This window comes from Hippoglossus stenolepis, chromosome 2, assembly GCF_022539355.2.
Source record: "Hippoglossus stenolepis isolate QCI-W04-F060 chromosome 2, HSTE1.2, whole genome shotgun sequence".
NCBI classification, from domain to species: domain Eukaryota; kingdom Metazoa; phylum Chordata; class Actinopteri; order Pleuronectiformes; family Pleuronectidae; genus Hippoglossus; species Hippoglossus stenolepis.
Genome location: NC_061484.1, coordinates 3,650,161 through 3,660,720, shown reverse-complemented (window position 1 = coordinate 3,660,720; position 10,560 = coordinate 3,650,161). Strand labels below are relative to the sequence as shown.

The 10,560-nt window shown below is 40.2% G+C and overlaps 1 protein-coding gene across 1 annotated transcript; it reads right to left on the bottom strand.

The window, feature by feature from the left end:
* Window positions 1-164: 164 nt before the first annotated feature.
* On the bottom strand, window positions 165-9,441 carry LOC118100086 (tensin-4). Its single transcript, XM_035144813.2, has 13 exons — window positions 9,346-9,441; window positions 7,952-8,210; window positions 6,739-7,054; window positions 5,824-6,155; window positions 5,638-5,733; window positions 5,358-5,489; window positions 4,232-4,324; window positions 3,495-3,572; window positions 3,059-3,121; window positions 1,716-1,887; window positions 1,503-1,571; window positions 1,203-1,232; window positions 165-981 (listed from the first exon to the last, which is right to left on the bottom strand). Exons 2-13 carry the CDS (start codon window positions 8,187-8,189, stop codon window positions 849-851), a joined length of 1,752 nt encoding a protein of 583 aa, XP_035000704.1. The 5' UTR covers window positions 8,190-8,210; window positions 9,346-9,441; the 3' UTR covers window positions 165-848.
* Window positions 9,442-10,560: the final 1,119 nt, after the last annotated feature.

Sequence of the window (10,560 nt, the reverse complement as noted above, 5' to 3'; positions counted from 1 at the left end):
ACTGGAAGACACAAAGAGACTAACCACATATATTGTTGTACAGTGATTATGTGACGCCCTGTTCAGACTCGGTACAGACGCTTTGATGTTGAGGTAATGGAAAAAGATAGTTCACTCACAAATAAACATGTGTAGGCCCACCCACCCATACACAACCTCAGGAGTTCAATGTGTAGCTTTTAATTGTAACAATTTGAAAAAGAGTACCATTAATATACAGAAAGAAATTGTTTACAGTGCGGTATAATAAATACATTCTGACCTAGAGTATATGCAAAAACTCTGCTTTGAAATTAAAGGACATAACAATATTTCAAGTGCTTTTCATTAAAGAACATTCAAATTCCCTCATTGATTTATATTTCAGAACATCAGCTGAACATTTAAACTTCAATTAACATTGTATTCATTCAACATTAAAAACAAGACAAAATACACTGCTGCACCCACCTGTATATGCAAGATGTTGGTTTTAACATTTTACACAATAACACACTGTAATGATTTTCTGGGCAGCTTCATATATTCAGCAAGAGATCAGAAATGTTGTGCGGTATTTTAAGTAGCAGTGTGCCATTTAATTACAATCATACTATACATTGTTGGTCCCCTGTCTCTTCTTGTTAGACCACTCTTCAGTCTTCAGTCTTCATACAGTATATGCTGCAGTTGTACCTGCCTTTTCAATATGACTTTAATCATCTGACCATGTTAAAAATGCTAAGCACTTTCCATCTACATTTTTCTGGTACTGAAGAGATTACTTGAGAAAAGGACAGTACATACAGACAGCATTAAAGAGGGCCTTAAAGCCGCACGCTGTTTGAGTTGTATCAGTGCTTGTGTGTCTAAAGGTTGGCTATGGCCGCCTGAATAACCTCGACGGTCTTGTTGCAAGGCTGCAGGGGGTCATACTCTGCAAAGACGTGGCATACGTTCTCCACACCAGCCTCGATGCCTTTGGCCACAAAGCCAAACATCCTGGTGGAACAAAGAAGCAACAGAAAGATTAGATTTCGATTCAATTTCAAACAGAAGTACAAGTTAACATATTTTGCACAGTAGAAAAAATTGCATTGCAAGTGAGCCTCAGAACCTGTGAGGCTTCACTTTGAGATAAACAATACATAGACTTTACAGTCAGATACAAAACATCATTCTGATATAGAAAGTAATGATAAAAAGTAAAAAAAAAAAATTACCTTGCACCAAATGTGGAACCTTTTATCCACCTGTGAGAGTAAAACAGTTCAAGATTAAAATGCTGAGATTTGTTAGTCCATGTAATGACCAATAGACATTTTAAATTCGGTGGTGAATTAATGTTATGTGTAATAAAACAGAAAACACTTCAACAGGAGTAATGAGCTGATCAATGAGCTCTTTACTCTCAGTAAGTATCATGAATGAACATCACATAATGTTTCCAAACCAGATGTGTAGGACAGATGTGAAAAAAATAATCACTTTTATTTCACTACATGTTGTTGTAATATACTCACAATCTATTGTCTGGATCTTCACCACTGTAGCTAAGCAGGTGAGCAGGGTAATGGCGTCTGAAGAAAAGCCTGTGGAAAAAATGATGATGGCGTTAGAAATGTACAGTGTTTACAGAATGTTGCACACAAACCACATATCACCACCACCATGAGTTTGTTGTGTACTGTAAGTAGGATCTCAGAAAGAAGTGCACAGGATGTGTGTTTTCTTACTTCCTGTTGATATCCGTCAGTGTAACACCCTTCAACGACACCTTCAGATTGACCACAGTTGGTATGAAGGACCCTGAGACCTTCCCAAATGTTGAGGACACTGCCCTCTGAACGGCACAAGGGCCCGTCAGCATCTCGGTGGGAACAGCATTCAGGTAGATGAAGTTGCAAGCTATGGAATGGATGAACACTGTGTTATTATATGAGAATTATGAGAAATATGAGAACACACGGGAACAAGGGCATCGGCACTTCGTAACACTGTTTGTGTGTGTGTGTACGTGGAAATAAAGGGAATATACAGAAAAGGTGTTTTGCTTATAGTGGGAACTTTGGAGTTCCTCCGTACAGAGCTGTACAAATAAAACTGAATTGAATTGAAATAGATATACATGAAATATGTATGGAAATAAATGGAAACTATGATATAAGCTACAATACAGCTATGATACAAACTTGTAGTGCGCTACAGGACGATGCAGCCGCAATACCATCGAAATATTTTCCTCAATATTTCCTAGACAGCTTTAGTAACTTCAAAAATATTTGTGGTTGACTAATTTGTGAATTATTTATCACGCTCAGTAATAGATTAAATTAATTTCTGATCATTTCTGGTTTATGCTACTCTATATTTCATGTTCACCACATTTCAGAGCTAAATATTGTACTTTTTCTCCACTACATCAGCAGGATAAGATTATGCAGAGGCCTACGAAACAAACAGTCATAGCAAACTGAAGCAATTTTCTTGAATGCTCACAGACTTTTTACTCCTCATTGGTACTAAACTCTAGTTATAACTACTGTCATTACATGTCTGTTCCATTTAACACGTGGACAACACTTCCTGCACTGACACACCAGAATATGATGCAGCGTCCTTCAATCAAGCTCATTTATTACACTTGAGTCTGCTTTTCCCGCCATGATCATTCAAAATGGCTGCTGTAATGAGGGTGAGTTAACCTGCATGGGTCTCAGATCTGACTCAGAAGTCAGGAAACCTTTCCTTTCCTTTCCTATCTGTTTTCGCTCATTGAAAACAACATGGCGATAACGTTATTTAAATGTTTGTTATGTTAACATTAATTCAGAGGCAGGCCTGTGGACTCCAAACAGGCACAGTTGGAGAAACGATAGGACGGTACACATGAAAGAAGCTTCAAACAACTTCTGCAGCTTAAATGTGACATTTCCTGTCCTTACTAATAAGCAGCTATTGAGTTTCCTCATTTTTATGTTGTTCCTTGTTTTACTCTAAGTGAGGTGCCTGCAGTAAAACCTTGAGTTATATACTAATGGTAATAAACAGGGGTGAGTTGTATGTTGTGTAGTCTCACCTGTTTTACTCTTGTCGTCTGAGGCTGGTTTGTCATTTGACTTTTGCTCTGCTGTGCCCAGATCTGTGAACGCAAATAATACATTAACACACAGACGCATTCACACACACACACACACAGTCTTGACTGGACAACGTTAATTTCTTGGAGACTTTCTTGAAACTTCCCTACATCCACCTACCTACCACTTCCCTAACCCCCCCCTCTAACTTAAATCTAACCCTAACCTTAAACCATAGCCTTAAAGTTTAATGATTTATATTATAGCCTAAACAGACTTCGATCCCCACAAAATAAGTACAACCTAGACCACACACACACACACACACACACACACACACACACACACACACACACACACACACACACACACACACACACACACACACACACACACACACACACACACAGTGACATTATAGGCGGACTTACTCACCTTGGGAGTGGAGCAGTAATTTGCAGGGTAAAGCGTAAGCGGTGATAGTGTGCTGGTAGACCAGGGCTGAGAGACTACCTTTAAAAGTAATAGAAAACCACAGTTTTGTCAAAGCATGATGGAGAAACTCACTGTGTCACTCCGGAAAACCAAAAGTAAAATATTGGTGTTTTGCATAGGTTACTTTCTAGGATGTGTATGGTAGTTTAGGTTTTTGACAAGGAATCTGGATATAGTTGTTGAGATAGGAAGACGTTGAGATTTAAAATGGTTATTATTTTATTCATATTATATTGAGCAAACCAGGTGACTGCAATGGTACTTGAAAAAATGTTTGCAGTGTGAAATTGACTACAGCTCACAGCTACAGCAAAGAGGAAGAAATGTGATGACATGATTTCCTTTTCTCTTCATCTCAGCCATGAGGCAGGTACAGCAGTGCATGAGTCTCAATCCTTACACAATCCTTAGACTCTGATAAGAGGGAAGACAATGATAATCCTTGATAATGGCTCTGTGGGTGTGAGAACCCGCCCTCATGACCTCATACTTTTGAATAAATAACAAGATCCCTGCGCTGTTGCCCACCCACATCCCTTGAGGCCAGACATGGCTGACTCAGGTCTGGTGGGGCAGACATCACCAGAGCAGGATGTGCAGTCATATTGAGTAGGAGTGCATTTTAAGAAAAGCTGATAACTTCTAGATGTGTATCTGTAGGTGTTGCAGGCACTTACCAAAGTATGGCTCCTGAGAAGAGCCTTTGACCCGAACGCCCTTAGTTGATGATTCAATGAGGAAGTGTCTGACAACGTCTGAACTGCTCTCTCCTGTTTTAATAAAGGACAAATGTCAGGACATTTTACACTGAACTTTAAGTGTCATGATAAAAAGGCAATGGCAGAGATTATTTAATATACCTCGTATTTGATGAATTATTCTAATTGATGCATTTAACATTTTCAGTTTTAGTCTCCTGTACCACATTACAGCCCTCAGCAACAAAAAGCAAGATGATCACACAGCAAACCCACAAATTTGAAATGATAGGATAGCCTGTAACCCATTATGTAACAGGGTACTTTACCCTAGCCACCACATATTTTCTAGGCAATGCATTCATTCAATCAAATTGTACTTCTTTCAGATCTCTCATTTCCATCACATCTTATAAATCATTCATAATTTTGTGTAACAAAATTCTTGTTTCACTATAAACTGTTCCTGAAAAACCCAGAAAGAGAAAAGGTTATAGTGACATCCCTGGACCAAGGATAATTGTGTTTTGATTATCCTTGGAGATATAATTCAGCAGAGGAGATTGAAACAGACAGCACACTGTAAGCCTGCATACACTGAAATGGCCTTAGTGCAAACACACTGCTCGCACGTCTTTCATATCCTCATTCCAAAAACAGTTGAAAAAATAAATCTGTAAATGAAGTAAGCCTCAAAATTGTTTTGTGAGTGAGGTCCATTTTTTCTTCTCAGATTGCTTACAGTTCCATAAACAGCTGGTTTTCCTTTGTGTTTACACAGGACATACTGTGGGTGGAAAAAATAACAGCACTGTCTCCTGCCTCACCACAGATAGCTGGATGTCGTCAGACATGACCATACACATCAGCAGAGTTGAGTAAGTGATTCCCTGTGCCTCTCAGGTCTCTGCTATAGACAAATGAGCTCAATGAGCTCTCTGCTACACCGTGTTCACATTGTTTGTCTCTGGAAGTGGAAGCTGCGGGATACAAGGCCCAATATGTCCTGTATCCGACCAAACACTGCTGTTTATTATAATGGCATGTGATTCAAAAGGGCTCATCAGGTCAGATAAAACAACAACTGACAAGTAAAACAATTTACCTGGGTAGGTGGAAAGAGTGAAGTTGGTAGGACTTTGGTCCACCTTCATGGCCAGGCCGAAACTGCCTCTGTAAGAGGTGCTGTCTCTCACCACAAATGTTCCTGCTTCCTTGTCTCGTACCAGGGCTTCAGCTAGAATGAATTAAACATCACAGAAAAGGCTTAGAGGTATCACAGAGATGAAAAAAGAACTGGATCCTATCAGAGGAATGAACTTGAGAGCTGGAGTAAAGCTACATAGTCTTCATATATGTTTGAAGTGCTGTTTTGAGATTCTCACCTTCTGCTCTGTTGATATGTGGAAGGAACCAAAACTTTGAAGTATCCATGACAAATTTCATTGAGGGCTCACTGCCATTAAAATGGGCCCGGAAACCTAAACAATCATAAAGATAGTTATGTCAAATAGTGTTGTAAAATGTGGTAGCTGCCAGTAAATTTGAGTACTGTGACACCTGCGACTCACTGTGAGGGGAGAATGGCTTCGAGGGGGACACAGTTACAGTCTGTATCAAGTCCATTTCTGGTCCAGGAGAATTAATGTGCAGATTTGGTTCTGGTGCACCATTCACCAACAGTACAGGGATGTCAGTCATAGACCCGTTGAGTGAAGCTGGACTGCTCTGTGCTCCTTTGCTATGGAGCTCCTGCAGATGTCCCTGTTTTGTCAGCGAAGGCCTGTCTGCGCTGTACCTGTTATCAAACAGCCTCATGGTGGACACATCACTGAAGGAGCCGGACATACTGGTAAGGTTGGACTCTGGAGAGTAAGCATCTTCACTGGCCAAGGACAGGGTGCTATGCAGGATGGAAGAGGAAGTGTTTACAATTGGTCATATTCCAGAAATCTTTGTCTGTCTGTATGTGGCTTGTTATATTGAGAACCATTTATTTTATCAGCTTCCCACTGCATGCCCAAGGCAGTGCACTGTCGAATTTGCAATTTGGACACACAGAGTAAACAGGTGACCACAGCCCTGTGGCGGCGGGGGCTGGGAAAACATGTCATCATGACAACAGCACGACAACGGGCCGGTCATGACAATGGCAACAACTAATTCTCCGGTTCAGGGTTCTGTGCACTGAGTTGAGCTTCTCTGAACTTTGAATAAACAGGTGAACAGCTCTTTGTGCAGCAGCGGTTCTGTGGACGGAGTCCTGCAGCAAGTCTTTACTTACTGCAGCTCAATTACTGCAGGTCACTTTTACAGTTTCTGTAAGAAAACTGCAACCAGCATCACCACAGGCCAAACAAACAGCCCATTCCACACAGAAATGTTTACAATGTGCACTGCACTAGTATTCGCAATACGCTGGAAGACTGCATGTACAGCATGCATACCTGATTAATGGCAGGCCATGCTTTAACAGTGAGTTTTACCTGCCAAGGATGTAGCTGGTGTCTGAGCATGTTGACATGGAGAGGAGCGAGACGCCACTGTTTCTGTTGTGGTGTGACAAGAAGGATCCTTGCGAAAACGCCATGTCCTGCTTTGGTGAGGGAATTCGTCGGGGTGCACTTCCACATGGCAGCGGAGGCAGTGAGCATGTTGGGGAGCTGGAGAATACCGGCAGGCCACTGGTCCTGCAGCTGAGACTGCTCCGTGAAGGGATGGGTATACTGGGTGACACAGACTGGACCATGGTATGTGGGGTGCATCCTCTAGAGACCAACACGCTGTGGGAGATATCTTCATCTGGGCAGAAGGATAGAGAAGAAAGTGTTTGCAAGAACAATAACAAAGACTATAGGAGGGAATTTTGTGAAGTATATGAAAAACACTGCATGGTCCCTGATTACTTTGACTTCATGTTTTGGTTTTCTTTCAGCAGAAGGGACTTGGCATCCATACAAATGGACTGTTGCTGAAACTCTTTCATATTTTTCATGCATGTACCTGTTAGAGTATGTCAACTGAATGCATTCAATTGAGTTTGTACTGTTTCTGTCTCAACTTGTTCGTGTGCACCTGAAGATCTGTCTGACTGAGTCTAAGCCCTCAGGAATACACTGCAGCCTGTGGGCAAGACAGACACGTGGCCCCTGCAACCAGAGTTACATAATTATGACTAATACTCATACAGAATCATACATAAAGGTTTTCAGATTCTAAGTAGGTGAGTATTGTTACTTATGGGAATATTGTATTTTGCAACAGGAGTACTAATCAACACATCACTTGATTTATGTATTTTACTGATGAAATAGACCAATGAATTGTCTGATTTGTCATCACTGTTACTGCACAGTGAAGATACTGCTGTTCCACCCTCATGTGTGACTTGTTGGTTTGCTTTTGTGGCTGTAGCCTGTGCAGGGTGTGGCACTTGTCTGGGCAGTAATCCCAGAACAGCTGAAGTTGTGCAATCACCCCATTATAAAAATAAATTGATCTCAAATCTCAAAAAGGGCGGGTAAATTTCCAAAGCCCCAGGCTATGTGTTCTATTAGCTTTGTGGTGTTACTGTGCTCTGCGTCACACCTCTGTAGCTGTAGTTTTCCCTTTGATGCACTCTGGAGACCTGGTTACTGTGTTTAAGAAATGAGGCATTAGAAAAGTTTGAATAGTATAGTTACACAAAACAGTCTGTACCTGCGGGAGAGCTGATGTATGACGGACTTTTGTTGACTGGAATGGGTTCAAATGTCGGATCCAAATCCAGGATGAGCTGGTTGAGATTATTCAGGGAGATGTCGAGATCAGAGTCACCATGGTTACCACTGGGCTGACTATTGACTGTCTCCTGAGCAGAGTCCAGGCGAATAGTTTGACCCACTCTCAGAACGTGGTTGGGAATCATGTGGGACATGCCTTTAGCTGTAGGCATCATGTTAGGAGAGCTCACAGTCTTCTGTGACAACCAAAGACACAAATACAATGGAGAGAGATCAGTTACACTGTCCTGGAATTACAGCCTTGCTTTTGTCCTCTTTGCAAAACAGACTCATCATAAACCTGTTTTTCCCAGATACTCATATTGCTAGAAAATGAAGTTATGTACTACACAAAAACACAACTCTTTCAATATTTGGTGATTAAAGCACCCACTTGGCAACATTTGATCAGAAGTTCTTTGCTAGATATCTTTATGCATTTTAATGCAATTCTACAAGCATTAGGTTCAACTTGAACCTGCAACCTTGATTCCAGTATACTGACATTTACAGGACCTTTCCCACCTGTTTCTCAACCAATGCATAAAACCACTGAATAAGAAATGACACAGGCTGAGTAAACAGCTTAGTTCAATGCTGATATCAGCATGAATATTTGTTCGGGAAAGGGTGTGTAATATGAGGGATGATCCGGTCACGCTGAGCCTCCCTCTCCATGTTTCAGACAAGGCGTGGGGCTCAGTGAGTCACCCAGGTGACTGGTGGTTACCATAACTACACTTGTGTTTTCCTACAACAGCAAAACTATAATGGTGAACGTATTTTTGGAAAGTAGCAAAATGGCAAAAATCTCCAATTTTCTGGAAAATATTCAAAATGATTTTAGGAAAAAATAATGTGCCATGAATTCAATCATCACATAAGCTGTAATATAACTTTTTAATTATTCAGCAAGTCTTGTTTTAGGTTATGAGAGCATACGGATAGTCCGTACTATAACCTGCTGCACTAATTATTAAACAATATAAACTATATTAATAATGAACTTGAGGCAATGCAATAAAATAGTTCAAATAATGCATACTTTTTACTGCAACTGATATTCTGATAAATGGAGAGTTAATCACAATGCACAAATACAACATAAACATGGCACAAACCATAAACACAGACACATAATTCCAAACACTATACCCATAAACCTACATATAACTGTAAAGGTCCATAGAGTGGTTGCCATAAAATTAATACATGGCTTTGTCAACTGTTCTAAATATGTAATAAATGTGTCCATTCAGTGCGTACCTCATCTTTTCATATGTTCTACATTGTGTTACATGTCTTAGTAAAGATAAAGGAAGACCATCTTACCTTGTTTTCCTCTGGTCAGGATTCTACTGCTGTAATGTTGTCTTTTCTCTCAGACTGTTCACTGTTTTGGTTTGACACTTCATGTGTGTTTCATGCTTTTATTAATGAAGTCCCAACCCTTTTCCCACTGAGCCTATCAGCAACAAGGATCACTAATCCCTGCGGCTCCAACTGATGATGTCATCTTAGCTGTGTAAAGTTTATGACTGGAGGGGAGACTTTTTTCAGATCAACAAACACATCCATCTTAAAATATGTAAAGCTGTGATTTAAACTTTTTACTCGATATGTAGTGCATATATGTATGTTGTGTTTCAACACTTGCAACATATTATATTAAGCTACTGGCTGCATTATGCATTATAAGTGTTTACTGGAGTGAATACTGGAGCTTGACTGTTGTATTGCATCTGCTATAGACCAGAGACTCACAGTAGCTTTTTATCTGATGTGTCTGATTTCACTGGTATGGTTGATAAGTTTATTAATGCTGTTGAACCTATTAGTTTAACTCCACTACTCATATCTGTGGCCACATCCTCCCTGAGATCTAATGGGTTTTTTATCTCCTTTCCACTACTTCTGGTCTCTTGCATCTGATATTGCAGATAATTTTGTAATTGTTTTAATGATGCATGTCCGTCCACTCTGGGTGTTTCTGCTCACCTGAAGCTTAAAGTCCAGTGATGTCCCCAGATAAACAATGAGATCTGGTGTGTAAAAGAATGAAGAAAGACTGTGCGTTGTTGAAGATTGAGCTATTCATATACCAATTAGTTTCATCTGATACATTCCCAAGATACACTTTACCATAAATCTGTTTTTCCATTCAAATTAGTCACGTTTTTTTATAATAAGACACAACCACTCTATTTCTACCCTCATAGTTGAAACATTTTATGATCTTTCTATGTCCATAAAATGAATATGGAAATTCTGTAGTACCACTTAGCTCCTTAGAAGGTTCTGCTGGACCAAACTGTGCACAATTCTGACCATTGCAGCTGATAAACACTGGCAGGCTCTTCAATTCAATCTTGAATTTACCTTCAGTGTTAAATAGTTGACAGAAAAAGTAGATTGCTGGCAGCTTGATGAGTGGAAACAGGAGATTCAGTTATGGTGGGGGATTCCCCAGCTTTTTGTCAGAATTTTCTGTGAAGTATTTAAATTTTTTGTTAATGAGGGATAGGGTTAGGGTAACCTTGGTATGGT

Bases quoted from the DNA above. Each gene is read 5' to 3' on its own strand.
- LOC118100086 (XM_035144813.2), bottom strand. From the start codon at position 8,189: ATGATGCCTACAGCTAAAGGCATGTCCCACATGATTCCCAACCACGTT. The intron at 7,055-7,951 runs GTACAGACTGTT...CCTTCTGCCCAG, and splicing joins ATACATCAGCTCTCCCGCAG to ATGAAGATATCTCCCACAGC. The intron at 1,233-1,502 runs GTGAGTATATTA...TTACTCTCACAG, and splicing joins GAAGATCCAGACAATAGATT to GTGGATAAAAGGTTCCACAT.